Source organism: Echinococcus granulosus (genome assembly GCF_000524195.1).
Source record: "Echinococcus granulosus chromosome Unknown EG_S00034, whole genome shotgun sequence".
Classification (NCBI taxonomy): Eukaryota; Metazoa; Platyhelminthes; class Cestoda; order Cyclophyllidea; family Taeniidae; genus Echinococcus; species Echinococcus granulosus.
In genome coordinates, this window is record NW_020170414.1 from 535016 (window position 1) to 550310 (window position 15295).

General features: G+C 40.0%; 1 protein-coding gene across 1 annotated transcript in view; it reads right to left on the reverse strand. All coding sequences in view use genetic code 11, as the record gives it.

Annotated features, from left to right (window-relative positions):
* Positions 1-5747: 5747 nt before the first annotated feature.
* Positions 5748-15295, reverse strand: part of EGR_05014 (hypothetical protein) — a gene marked incomplete at both ends in the record, with an annotated part of 12403 nt that continues 2855 nt past the window's right edge. The window contains 6 exons of the mRNA XM_024494263.1: positions 5748-5826; positions 6602-6871; positions 7827-7929; positions 11317-11418; positions 11502-11690; positions 13414-13604. Coding sequence (XP_024351357.1) covers positions 5748-5826; positions 6602-6871; positions 7827-7929; positions 11317-11418; positions 11502-11690; positions 13414-13604 — 934 coding nt within the window. The remainder of the gene's footprint in view (positions 5827-6601; positions 6872-7826; positions 7930-11316; positions 11419-11501; positions 11691-13413; positions 13605-15295) is intronic.

Consider the following 15295-nt stretch of genomic DNA (forward strand, 5'->3'; position numbering starts at 1 on the left):
GAGTGTACCTAACTAAGGTCAAATACCACCAGCCTGGGTAGGATAAACAAAAAGACTAAACAAGCGGATACGTTGACCTCTTAAGGATGGAAAGACACCAGGCCATATGACATGGATACAGATGATTGAGAGATATAATCGCATATTCCTGGGAATGACAAAAGAAGAAGTGATTAGCCAAACGCATTTAGTTGTTTTTAGGAGGGCTGCTCGAGTTCTCTCTTTTCATACCGTGAGTGTGAAAGCCTAATTAAAAGGAAGCAATTGGACAGCGCCGACCTTGAAAAGCCATAATTACTGGCTGGGGAACATTACTGCAAGCCTGAGTTGCCTAATGTGATTTTTGCCTTTTAATTTGAACAGACGATGCCGGCATAAATAGCATTAGTTGTAAAATTAGTTCATAAAATTATTTAGATTAGAAATTCTTTTACAGCTGAAGGCTTTAATGCGTATTGAAAAAGGCCCAAATTCAAAAATAAAAATGTATAGGTTCACATAACTAGCCCCATTTAGAGCACATAGCCTTCATAAAAATTCAAAACAGAAGCGTTGTGGATCTAGGCAACAGGAATCAAGTCCTTCCGCCCGTCGATTTCATAACTACCTTGTCATAGCCATTGTAATGCTTTGGTAGTTTGGATAATTGTTTAGCTGATTGTACAGGCACTCAATTCTCCTCGGATTATACTTCCGCTAGACGGTATGATCTTAAAGCCATGCCAATAGCCTCTCAGCCCTTTTCCACGCCAGTAATATATATCCTTCCATACTACTGACATTTTGCCCCGTCTTTACCAGCAAAATAAGATCTACCCAACCCTCAAAAAAGCTCTTGATACTCTTTTCGAGGAACAGCCCATAACACTAAATCGGTAGAGTGGAAAGAAGTACTGTCTCTGTTTTTTAAGATGATGTAGGGTTCTTCTATCTCAAATGGCAAAACTCAGCCTTAAGACTTTTGCGCTAGGGTGAGAGATACTGCTACAATCTTATCCTCGACTACCTTTTTACTCTCCGCATTCTCCTAACCGACATTTCTTTAAGTGATCATTATCAACTTTTCTTAACATTAGGTAATCACGTGCAGATTGGGATGGGTAGATGGAAAATGCGTGTAGGAGAGAAATGAAAGTGGCTTGATTGCATGTTCTTAGGGAAAAAACGTTTTACAAAGGCTTATGTGTCGTTGGAGGGGCAATATTGGCTAAATAGCTTATTTTAACTAATAAAATTTGCAGAAACTTCAGTAATTGTTTAATTTGTAGAATATAACTGGTCCTAGCTCTAACTGTTGCCTCAGACAAAGATATTTTTCTACTTGATGGATGATTAGTGGGTTATTTCTAATCTACTCTATCATCCAAATTAAATGTCAACTGCCAATGCCTTTCAAATACCACTGTAACATCTACAATGGAATCCAATTTCTCACTACAATATAACTTAGCATGTATTTCATTAGTTAACTGAATTTTTGTGCATTTTTTGTTCGACTTTTAATGCCTCTTATTGGTCTGAAATTGGCATTTGACTTGTAAAATCAGATTGTTTGTGTTACGCATACCATGTACCACACCTGGCGTGTTATGAAGTTATAAGCTTAATGGGGGGAGTTGTGATTAGCCTACCAAAGTATCTTAAAGAGAACGGATTGGTTTGCTTTTCTCCTATATTAATTAGCTTAAAAGCATGGAGCGGAAAACCTTTTGTGTTCAAATGCCAATGCAAGTTGAATTGAACTTTGCCTGTCAAAGGCAATATTTTGGCCATCACCTGCGATTTTGGCTTCTGTGAAACTTACTATAACGGATGCTACGTAGTATTTGAGAATTACTCAATTGCAAATACTTATGCCTTCATTTATTACTGTCGAATTACTAATAAAGTGAAAGTGCTGAGGCAGGCTGTACTGCGTGGCGCAAGGGCTCAAGAATTAGCTGTTTGCAGACTTCTTAAACTACGAAAACGCAGAAACAGTATCTTCCGTTCCTCCGTCATATTCAATGTCATCTTTTCTTCTGCCTATTAAACAATTTAAGGCGTGAGTAGACTCAGGTGAGGGCAGCACTCCAGCTCTAAGTAAATAATTTTAGAAGAAATATGACAAATGCATAAAACCGACCTTCTGAAATATGTCAAAATTACTGAACATCTGACAGCAAAGACAAGGATTTAGGTGAAGTTCGTTGAAATTCTCTAATTATGAGGAGATGAATAGACAGTTTTTTATTTCATTTTGTATGCAGTAAATTAATTGTTTGGCAAACAGTCGTTTAGGTTACGAGGGCACTTAAGCCTAGGACATTGTACTTTCGCTCGCTGGCATGGCCTTCAGGCCACGCGGATTGCCTCACTTCCTCTGACCATCAGTGATATATCTTCCAGCACATAGCTATTTTGTTATTCCGCAGTGATTGTAGCGGCAAAAGAACCCAGTCCTGAAAAACAGATGCACTAACATCATCTACCTTATTGTAAATTTTACTGTGGCAGAGGGGCGCCTGAGGCTGATGACCGAATCTGAATGCTCTTAAAAAAGGTTGAAAATAATGTCAACCGACCCAGTCCCATATTTTGCAGGAATGTTGTTAGCAGCCGAAGCGACACCTGCCGTGAACCATCTGAAAGCGTTCCTTTTGGAGTTGTCAACGCTACCCACGTGAAGGTGTCAATTAAGTGAATGCGTGATATCTCCTCCACCTCTCCGCTAACCGGAGAGGACCCAGATGGACATGACTTGGCAGTACTGTAGTGAAGAGCTTTAAACGAAGAGGTTGAGAGAATGCCTGGTTACTGGTTGATAATCTGCCTTTCGGCTAGAAGAGGAAAAGCCGTCATTTTGATCACCCGTGGCTTTTAAAAAAAATAAATTGCAGAAGACTATGCTCAGACCTCTAAAAGATTGTCATTAGGAAGGGTTTGTAATTACGGTAGCTAACAGGGTAGACTGCAGGTACGTGAGCACAATCGCGACTCCGACTCATACACCTGCATTTCAGAACCGTTAGCTTATAAAAATTTCGTAAGATTCTACAGACTGATTTATTTCTCTCGCCCAGCGATGTTATTTACTTCGCCGCCTACATTGTGTTAAGCAAATAGCAAGGGCTTCAATGATATGCAATTTGTAGCGCTACCTTTAACAATTCATCGGGTTTCCTGTGAGGAAGTTGAAAACCGAGGTGCAGTTAAAAATGCATCACGATAAAGTGATTTCCTCTGATAGGTTGAGATTTCACTGAGCAAAACACTTAGCTCGATTTTTTTGCTTCTAAACTAATTGCTGCGATGTTCATTGAGCACTTAAGGAAACGTGGGACCTTCCTTGTTATTTTTTTAGAGCGAAAACGTCGGCCCGCCTTCTCTCAGTGTTACTGACCACTATTTTTCCACTAAAGTTAATTCTCTTTCCCTTTCTAAATCGCGTCACTTTTTAAATGGAAGCGGAGAATGAAAAGGATGGTACACTTAACACTGCCACTCTGATTATAGCCAATTTGTGTTAGAGTTACTACATTTAGACAACAGAGAAAAACTTGGCAGTACAGGCAGAGATTAGGGCATCACACTTAAAAACCTCCTATAATCCAGTTGAATGCACACACCCTAGTGTTTTAAGAGGACGAAACTATGGAAGGTCGACTAAAATTCTGCAGTGAATGAGACGTAGTGCATGTTACTTTGGATGCGGTGGGTTGATACGAACTTCTTAATGGTGAGGCCACCATCGCCCTCTGAGGAGGAGGAAACATAACCTATACAAGATTATTTGTTGCTACCGGATAGAGCATATCCTTACCCAACTTGCCTTTTCTTTCCTTAGGGTATGGAAGCTGAGATGTTGCATAAACTTCGTTTCCTTCCACCACTGTTCCAGTGCGCCACCTCACTGACTTCATTTAAAGAATTAAAATGTTTTTATTTATTTCGGATGCATATTTGACTTACTGTAAAAGTCCTGCTGGATGGGATAATTTGGGATGGCCCTGATTACCCCAGAAGCATTGTTTATTTCACCCATCATAAATTCGCTTTCTTTAAAGAATGTTAACTGAGTGCTTTACTTGCCCTCACGAGCAGTAACCTTGAGCCAATTAAGACAGGAGTCTAATGAAAATGCTTGGTGACTAAATAACTTGCGAAATGATTGCATGATTTGCCAACTTTTGTTTTCATCTTCATGCAACCACCAAAGTAGCTGAGACTTATTAAATGATTTGAAAATAGGGAAATTTATGCATGTATAATGTCTGGTTTCCATGCCTTACCTTCACCAGTGCCACCTAAACCTAATAATTAAATCATAAGGTGTCAGAAATGTGTAGGACACTTCATGACCTGGGAGTTGGCATACACATGAGTAGGAAATGGAGAAAATGAATCTAAACTCAGCGTGAGTTACGACCCCGATTTGGTTTAAAAATCACTTCTTATGCATTATGACTAACGGACTGTCAAAAACTTACATTTACTACGTTATTCGTTTGCTATTCTATGCTTTAATTGGTTATCTAACTCTATTTTGGCCCGTTTGCATAGCCTCTAGGTCATGTCAGTAGTCCCTCAGACTCTCTGTACGTCAAAATACACATTTTCTGTCCCAATTTTGTGAATTCATTCATCTTAAGAAAAAGCTTGCGGTGCTATATTGATGACAGCGGAACGCGAACCCAATCATAAAGGACAACTGACCTGCTTAATGTCAACGTGATAGATTAAAGGCATTTAATGCAGATGAGAGAATCTGTGACAACCTCAACAAAAGGATTTAAAATGACGTCTGCATTAGGCAACTACCCCAGTCCAGTGTTCTACGGGAATGCTATTAACAAATGAGGTGACGCTAACTGCGGTCGCGAACCACGTTGAAAATTTTGTCTGCAATACATCTTCTGTCAACTCCTTTCGCCTTCAGGACAAACTCAAAGCGGTACTTCTATTAAAAATTTGAATAATCTTCAAGAGCCAATCGACTTTTCGTGGGGAGCTCAATATATTTTACGGGTGAACTAACTCGTATTTTCCTCAACTTTGATCAAATCAGAAGCACAAAAACTCCTTGTAAAAATGCTCATACCAACAATCACTTAAATAACTCATCTTTCCTCACAATAATTGCGCATACGCACAAAAATGCACTTAAGCGAAGGAGACTTTTTAACAGTGCATACGTCTGTCCAGATGTCAGCATAAATTATCTAAAGGAGCAGGCGGAAGGAGACACATTTTATGTGCCTAGCTTAATTAATTCAATTGGACAGAGATGAATACCCTATAATGGCCTTAATGACATTGTTTTGAACTCAATTTAGTTTTTTTGCATTGTTTTCAACACCTACAGCCATTCCAATTGGCTGTATTCAAGTATAATTTAAATGGTAGGGACTTGCAGAAAAATATACTGCCAAATATTTTTACCATATTTGGTGACCTCTTTTACATTGCCTCCTAAATGGGTTAAGTCCGCCATTTTCAATCGCATTAGATGATCTACCCTCAAGTGATCCAGTCTACCTCCGAGGCACGCACTATCACATACTCACCTTTATTAGGTCAATCACCCCGATGTTTGACTGACAAATGATTAACTTCTCCACGTAGATGACTACCCAGCCGCCCACTCATTCATCCACACACACGCACACCTACACACATAAATTGGTATAGATGTGATCTGCGCTGCGTGTTTTGCTCGGAGGTTTATCTTTTTCCATATTATAATAAATGCCTAAAGAAACGTCTCCTTATTCTTCTACAAACAGATGGTTTGATGACGTGGTCAACCACAAAATTTTCCCACCTAATAAATAGAATTTCTTTCTTCTGCATGGTTAATAGAAGATTGAGTTGAAAAGGAATTTACAGCCACGTTTTTACTTTTTACTATGGCTTAAACGAAGGGTTGGAAGGCACACAAATGGTAACCTTATGGTGTTTGAAACTATCTTGCTTGAATGCAAATGTATTTTAGGACATTCGTTGCATAGCTGGGGTACATTATCTCAAAGCTGACGGCTAGTACGTCTGTAGACCCTACCATGGGAGATGTACAGAAATTACAATTTGTCTTTAGGCTTGTGTGCTGCAGTAAAAGGAGAAATTCAGAATTTTCATTTGTTGAGTTGCAAATGGCAATGACCGGCATTTTCCGTGATGGGAGGTGTAGGCGCTCATTCCATTCTCAGGCTTTATACCGCCGAGTTAATTACATCTTTCCGCTAGTTACATTGTAAATTACGAATCAGCAAACTGTGAGGAGAATGGAAGTAGACAAGCGCATAATTAGACTCAAGAACCATCAACTCACTCCCTTCCTCACCTCTTTACTTTACCAATATAAATACCCGTAGTTGTTGACGGACTGGTTTAATTGTGACGGGGAATGACTGCTATATTGGTGGTCATCCCTACACAATTGTATCACTTTACACACTCCCAAACCCCTAAAGTCCACAGCACTTCTACCTTAAAGGAATATGTATACATTGTGTGTGGTGCTCCACAGATGCAGGTGTTCTCTACCCACCAAGAATTGATGATGATCAGGTAAAGCCCAATTAATAAATAGGCCTGAGGTTCATCCATCACTGAGTACTACCTGATGTGACTTAAAGGTATGTAGGCGAATCTGCTGCCATTTTCTCTTCTTGGTAAATGAGAACTAGAAAATCGGTCAATAGGAAGAAAGTGTTGTTTGTGCCCTCGCAACACAGCGTAAGATCCCATATTCCAAACAAAAGAAAGAAGGGTGAGCAGGATATATTTCTTCATCTCCATTCTCATTCCACACTTTCCCTGAATTAATATTTCCAGAAGTGGCAGTTGCTTCTTTTTCCTGACAGCTATTAGTATATGAAATAGGGGATAACTAGAGAACAACAGTTGGAGAGAAAGGTAGGCGGCAAGGTTGCTTGCTTTATTTATGGGCAAAGTGCTTCACAAAGAAGTCATCGAGAAAGGGTGATGGTCTCAGTGATATGAAGCATGATATTTGCAGTCACTTGTTATTAGCCAAACATCATCATCTACCCCTCTCCTAAGAGCTTTTACACCAGTCTAGGTGTGCCTTTTTCGACAAGGTAATGATGATCACTTGACAAAAAACTATGACGATCTCCTCGAGGTCAACCACTGCTGTGCTCTCCGTGTTGAATAGCCGGCTAGCTAAAAACTCCCCTGCTTTGTTTGCACCGACCCCACCAACTTTATCGTTGCAACTATTAGGTAGACAGAGGAGCCTTCATTATTCCTCAGTTCGATTTTGCAGACAATTTGCCTCTCTTAGAGCCAAAAATCTCCTTTACCCTAATCTGCTAATCAGAATAGCGGGTTGTTTAAAGAATTATCGCAACATGTTTGTGCTGTATTGTTTAAGTCGTGGAAAACCAATCACTGCAAGCACTTGGTATTTGCCTGACAGACGACACTTTAAGGTGCCCGAAAGCATCACCTAACAAAGGTATGAAGTTCAGTCAGATCGGGTGCGACAGGTAGCTCAGCAAACGTTGAGTGCCCGCTGGTATGTAGAGCACTTATTAGTAATTATATTGCAAACTTCCAGTTTTATTGCCTTCAGATACTAGGAAACATTGATCACTGGATGAGAAAGTGGTACTTCAAATAATCATTTCTAACCACTTGATGATTTCACCATTCTAAAACCATAAACACCATAAATTTAAGGGTTGAAATTATGTGCACAAGGAAGCCCTGTAAGTCTGTTTTTGGACAAAAAAGTAATTCAGTGCTACAAATGCCACCTTGAAAGGACATTTCTCTTCCAACAACGACATTGTGTAGGCCATCAGTTTGGAGATTGATACAATGATTTCATTCCAGCACGATGTGTTGACGTCACAGAGGCATATGGAAGAGAATGAATGATCAGTCCCTTGGAGAACGAATCTCTTAAAGTTAGACCAGTATCTTAAATTATATATTATATCATAACTTTGATTGATTCTGAAAAAAATCAGAAAAAGGGCTCTTCAATGTATCATATTACTTCATTGAGCAAGCACTCCTCTTCCCAAAGTGAGTCGCCGAATTGTGTCTGCAGACTGCGCTAGTGGAAATGCAGCAGTTCCGTATGGCGATACTAGAGAAAGCGGTATTCAGAGTTAAAAAATTGTCAGACAGTTGACTCCTGTTTACATGAGTTGAGCGTGCGTTGACACATGCGACAAAGGATAGATTGCTGTCTACCCTCACATGAGACAAAGCAAGGGTACAAGCCCACCATCCTCTTTTATGTACTGCTCTGGCATTGAGTAAACCATTTACTCTGGGATAGCGCCTCATTCAGTCATTCATCTTTTACCTCATTTCCTCTGCCACTCCTAATCACCAAACTCCACTCAAGTAGTTTAGTACTAGTACATAAATGATGTCGAAAAGTGGCTTTCAGGTTTAGTCCTATTTTCCTGTTAAATTTTGTACATTGGTGAAGACTGCTGGATTGGCGTCAAGAGTTGTGAGCAGTTTGCTGTAATTAAACTCAGTCACTTGTTCAAATGAGGTTCCTGCTATGTTCTGATGTTTATTTGTATGAGCATGGCTACTACTGAGATCCCACTCAGGGCATTCAAGGAGCATCGAACTCTAAACCCAAGTCAATGAAAACTATTTTTAGTGGCATTTCAAAGAAAGGAATACAAATTCCTCGGGTAGCGATGTGCTGGGGCGAGGGTTGACTAGGTGGGCATTTAATTAGGCTAAACCAGCTCCGATTTCTCAATTATAGTTGGGTTATGATCAACAGCTTGCGACTCCACAAATAAGAAAGTAAGCGCACGAGGGAGTTACATTTTACCTCCAAGGCCTCGTAGCTGATGAAAATATTTCCACATAAGCCACCTTGAAGCTCCCATTGACTGTTTTAGTTTAAATAACGGCTTTAGAAACCTTCACTTCCTTCAAGTTGCACTGCCTAAAACCAACCTTTTTAGATACTTTTAAATGTAAAATTCCCCGCTGAAGTTACATGCGAGATGCTTTAGGTGTTATTCTAGAAGCCTCCCAATAACATATCATGGCTTGCAAAACTTGACAGTGCAATTATTCATTCGTCCAATTTCTTCAAACTTCATTCTTCACCTGACGGAAGAACGCTATCATTTTAGCTAGGGTACAAAACCCCTCATTAGTGGGTTTGTGGCGAGCAAAGGACAAGGAGTTTAAGTAACATTTATACTTTCTTTTAGGGCATTGATGTCGTTATATGTGACCATCCAGAGTACACTTTAAAAGAATGATTACGGCAAAGACTAGATCAGGCAGTACATTCAACAATGAGGTGATATTGGCGCATTTTAAGAAGTCGCCTGCCAGTTGAGCAAGTATGAAAGTTTGCCACACTGTAGTGCTCTTCGTGCTTAGCAAATCTTGTGGAAGAGTGCATTCATAAGGAGAAGGCTATTTGCGATCAGACTCGTATGCATAGGTTTTAAATTTTAGGGACATTTAAATGCTGCTAGAAATAGCGCTTTGTCAGGCAGTAAAACTAACATTAGTCGTAGCTCAGCCGCTTAAGAGTCCAAGTGAGATTAAAACTACAAAACTGATGGAAAGGCACTACGTTTCGGACCCAAACCGCAAGTTCCGGGAAAGTAAATCGACAAATCTTTTTCTGAGATTACATTGAGTGAGCTTTTGGCCATTTCTGCTTGACGAATCAACTTCAATCTACTTTCGATGCAGTAGAAGCTTTTTAACAAAGTTACGCAAAGCTCAAGGGAGGTAAGGGCTACGATAGAAGAATGTACACCGTTGAGAAACAGTAAACAATGCCTCATACATACCTTTTGTGTTCCCTTGAGGCCTTTCTCCAATTGACGACAATTGCTTTTACCTTGGACTTGGGCATCCAATCACACGCGGAGGAGTAAAAGCAATGGGTAACAGAGGTGGGACGTAAACGAAGGTAGCTAGGGCGGGGTTTTGTTCTCCTTTTAGAGAGGCAAAACTTTTTATGCAGGTAAAATCGGTGAGCTAATATCTAATTGAGAAAGGGACGGTAGATTGTACTAGTAATTTCTTTAAAGAACAAAGTATTGAAAGAAGCTTTCTACAATATAATTCAATTTTTTTTAAAGTACCACATGATTCTAGTTGGTCTTCTTATCGTACAAAACTAGCTAATTAATTATCATCAAGGTACACCTTATCAATTTGCTACTGACAGAAGTAGAAGAGTGCATTGTGCTTCATTTACTATTCATTCCTTGACGTTGCGGTGTTTACTCCATAAAAATGGTTTTTCGACAACTTACATTAGTTATTTTAAGAAACTCAGTTATTAAAGCAAGAAGTTTTTCCTCGGTTTTTTGGGTATTTTAGCCATTACTCAAGCGGGAGCACTTTCCCTCTATCTACAAAATTTAAAACTCGCCCATCAATGGTGGGCGGTTACGGCCTCAGAGGTGTGGCACTCAGCTCCAGTGTCGCTCTCGAAGGCGGACGCCAAAAGTGCGGCTCAGCGATCACCTTGGATCTTGTGGCCTCATGGATTAAAGCAAAAAATACTGTTGGAGTCAAAGTAATTGTGCTATAGAGTAAACGTTCTGTCCCAGTCAAAGGTGTTTCCATCCAGCGCAATAAGATTCCCTAAAGTGTCCCTCTTAGGGTTGATCACCTTAACTACCGGAAGAAGTCACCTGTGCACAATCGCTTTTTACAATTCGCAAGTTAGCATTCATAGACTCTGTAGAGAAAGAGCTAATCCCTTTTTTGGGAGATCCTATGTCCGAACCTAAACACGAAATAATTGCACGGTTAGTAGCTTAGGGAGAAATGATTATGTAGCTTATTGCGTTCCTCGCCACTGCAATTTGAATGAGTAATTTTAGCCTCGAGGGGCAATTTTAGCGTGGAGACAGACCGTAAAAACATCACAAGTGGTTGAGTCATAATTATGAAGGCACCATTATGGTGCTTCTCCCTTCTAGACGAATTCATTTTCTCCTCTCACGTGATTTAGCTCAACCGAGAAATATGACATATTTAATTGTTTGTTAGTTCTGCACAGTCATGCCAAAATATTTGCAGCTTGACAGAGGGATATGGCAAGAGAGTCAATTCGGGTGGGCTCATATGAATTCATCTGATTTTTCTGCCACAGTAGTTGGTGTGATTCACTGGGAAGTGGTTGACTGGCGTTTTCACTCCTACCTATGCACTTATTGACTGCAGTAGGTGTTAAGATTGTGTTAGCAGGCAACAACTATCAAAATTTATGATTCTGCTTTCTTTCAGCTTTGCCTGAGCTCCGTTTTTGTTTTAATGAGAGGATCACAAAAGTTACTTAAACTTAACATTTGCCATTTAATACCTTATCACGAAAATTTTCCAAACCTACTATAGCGCACCAAGTCTTTTTAAAACAAAGAAGACTTAATATTAGACGTAAGCAAACACCTAACACCAAACGTAAGTAGAAATTAAAGTTGGCGGCTTAATGGAGAGCAAAATACCAACCATTTTCTACGTGAAAACTTTACCATGAATGTTTAACGTACAAAAGTCAACTCTTAGAGAGGTATCATGATAGAAGGTAGAAGGCGGCAAACAGTAATTGTTTTCCCGTGGTGGTGCAGTAAAAGCAGTTTCACTCCAAAATTTAGACTTTTGATAGTGCAAAAATTTAGTTGTGAGTGCTTTAAATGGAGCTTTATAAATAGGGTTGTAGACTGCCACAAAATTTTATACTTCTGCATGAAAGGCATCAGCCATTACGAATATAGAACTTGGGCTGTAATTTGGAGGCTAAACGGTTATTTGAATAGGTTTTTTAGTGGGCAGAGTCCGTCAGCTCGCCCCTACTCCGTGCTGTTGTCCGCAAGAGTGTATTGCAAATTCTCGCATTTGTGTTGCTGCACACCCCTGCTAGTCTGTAGTCTGTGGATGAGGAATGGGAACGTGAAATGTAAAGGCGAGTAGATTTGGATAGAATAATCTAGCTGAACATCCTAGCCTCTATCCAGGTAGGACACTTCAAACAACACATTCAGCTTATCGAGCAGACTATGTAAGTGGAATGTAACAACGAGAAGCAGGAAGGGGAGGAGGATGCAATGCTATTTAGTCCTGTTTCCATCAACCTCATTGAAAGTTCTGCTTTTCCGGGTGCTATTCTGCCCCACTTTCTTCTGTACACATAGCTTTCTTTGCATTGATGCTTTTTGTCCCTATATTTGGATAAGGTGTTTTCCTCGACCTAATAAGTTACCTGCAGAACAGTCAATGTCCTGAAGAAGTCAACTCCTATTTTCTCCCATTTAAGTGCCTCAGCACAGACCCTTTTCCCCCCAACAAGTGCGTGTTATTCTTGTAAGTGTTTACTAGTTTCTCAACCAGAGAGGATACAGCAAATGTGTTGTAGATGACCACGAAAATATAGCACTGCATCGCGATACAGCCAACAAATTTGGACTTATTTGGAATGATGAAATTCCTTGAAAACTCGGTTAGACATAAATCTTGGGCCAAATCGTGTTGCAGCAATCTCCATCTAGGTCAGTAGTTGATAGTTAACCAGATCAAGCCATTTTTAAATGGAAATGTGAGAAGAAGATCTTATTTTCACTGTTTCTATTGTATTTACCTAAGAAAGAGTAGAGTAGCTCACAATTAACAGCGGTGCCTGACTCTCAGTTTAGTCTCCAATTTGTTTACAGATAAAAAGCCTTCGTCGGCTGTGCACTTCTTACATCTGGGCAACGATTAATGACTGAAGGAAGGAGTGCTGCTGCTTTGTAAACTTCGTCTCCTTCACCTGTATCGCTGTATCCGGACGAACGAGTAAGCAGAATTTGTTTACACTTACCACTACTTCCTAAGTGTTACCTAGAGATCAATTCCTTGCTGTGATTGTCACTTCTGAACGAAAGTACATCTATCTTCGCTTCAGAAGCCTATCAACTTTGAGTAGAGGATTAGTCCGTCAGTCCAAAGCCTTCATACTTGTGTAGTGTATAATATCCTGTGGAGTAATTAATATTGGGATTGCCTCCCTTATATGCAAATAATGAGTCCGGCGGAGGGTAAGTTCTGCCATGGTAACAAATTGAGCCGCTGTTTACAAAAGTACAACTGCATTGGAAAGGCTAAAAACAATAGATTTTGCCTTTTTACCAACTATCGGTTTTGAAAGGCTGTCTTATTTACCCTGAAATCTTGTAGAATATTTATTGCCACATGAGGCGTAACTCCCACCTATATCTAAGCAGCGTTTAGGAGGGCCTTGTCATTTTTATGTGTACATAGGTAAAAGTACAACCTCTCTTCATGATCGGCGATAAAGTTCTCGAAAAATTCACTATAAGGGAACTTCCTGAAAAGCCCATATGCGTTAGCTTGTGATGACTTGATTCGCGACCAAAGTGGATGGATATCAATGGTCGTGATGCCTACCTTCACGAAATGACGAAATACATTGTCTACTTACTAATGTCTCGTTTAATCTTTCACCAAGTACTTTAGTTGCGGCTGCACCCTCTCCAACACAGCGTTGTACAAAATACCTTTTCCATTCCGTCCGCTTTTCTTCAATTGCTACACCAAAGAAAGATAAAGCTAGTTTAAAGCTACATGCGCAGTCGTTTCTAGAGAAAGTAACCAAGAAATCACGTTTGCAGATCCATGTCGATTGTTTTACCTGTTCACATTGGTTTTGTTATTCTGAGTGTAGTCAAAATTTGTTTACAGGTGATAGGCGGTGGTTAAAACTTTGCTAGAAACCTTTAATGTATTGGGCAAAAAGGGGATATTTTGGGCCAATTTCTAGTTTTTACTTCTTGTGCTAGTTGAATTAGCTATTATTCCACTCATTGAGCATTTAAAGAGGCTCAAAACCTCTGCAGCTGCTTTTTTGATCAGGCCGATAGCATTGGACCACCTCCACTCAATGTTACTGACCACTATTTTACTAGCAAATTTCTTTCGCCTTCCTTTGTCAGATCAACTTGTCTACTGGTTCCAAGGGTGTGGAATCTGAGGTAGAAGAGAAAAACACCAGGCTTTTTACATAAAAGTGGTTTTCCCCATAAATGTTTATAACAATGGCAGTCACAGCTGCTCCAGTGTCCCATTCCACAAATTCCATTTAAGTGAACAACAATTTTACTCGTTTTGTATGCATGTTTGACTTAACCCCTAAATCTTGCTTGACGTGCCAATTCGAAATAACTCGAATTAGCTCCAAAGCCTGAATAAATTCACCCATCATGTGAATGTACATGCCAAAAATTGTGTGCAACTTAAGTTCAGGAGAAAAATTTACCTGTTATAATGGAGCGTTAGAGAAGAGCTGTGTTTCAACTTACTGACAGTCTTTCTGAACCACTCCAGACGACTCGAGACCTGTTTGTTTGTTTAAACCCCGGTTTTGGTTATGCGCACACTTAAGGCTGCTCAACCGCATGGACTCTGGACCAGGACAGTAGCGTGGACGTAAGCAACACATTTTCTGCATCGGGATTATAAATTATTTTGCGATACACTGGTAACAGTGGAAATAGAATTTGATCCTAAAGAAAAACTACCCTGATCTCCATTACCGAATGCTAAATTTTAACTTAAAGAAAGAGCATATGCTGAGCATGGGAGAATCCGTAACGACCTCTGACGAGATTATTGGAAATGACGTCCACCTTCGGCAACTAGACTAGTCAAAATGTTCTACAGGGATGCTAGCAACAACTAAATTAACACCAGCTATGGAAGTGAATGAACTGACAAGTTCGTTTTGAATCTGTCAGCGACACCTCTAATAAAGATATCAATTTGGTTTATACGCGATGCCTCCTCCACCGCTCTAATAGTTGGATAAAACTCGTAGTGAGGTGGAAATGGCTGGGCAGCCATGAAGTGAAAACAAATTGATAACGTGGATTAGATGAATAATATTATCCCAACAAATTATATCCATATCAGTTCCCCATCAAATGACTGCATTACGCTAGCGTTCTTTCAACTAGTGATGGACACACAAGATGGCCAGCATGGTTTCCTCTTCTCCAATACCGGCCTAAAACAGGGCGAAACTACAGATACAGTAGAATTACTAAAAGGAGTTAGTGGCATTGCGTCTAAATATCTTCTCAGTTGGACGCAAATGTGCCGACTGGCGCGGTTGTTTCAGGGTTATTGTCAGGGCGATGCGGGTGCTTTTGTTTTACCCATGAAAGCACTAAATGCTGGGCCTTTGTACTTTCACTGGGCGGTCTTTCCCTCGGGCCATGCCGGTAGCCTCCCCTCAACTCTTTTTACATTGGCTATTCATTTTTCGTTCTAA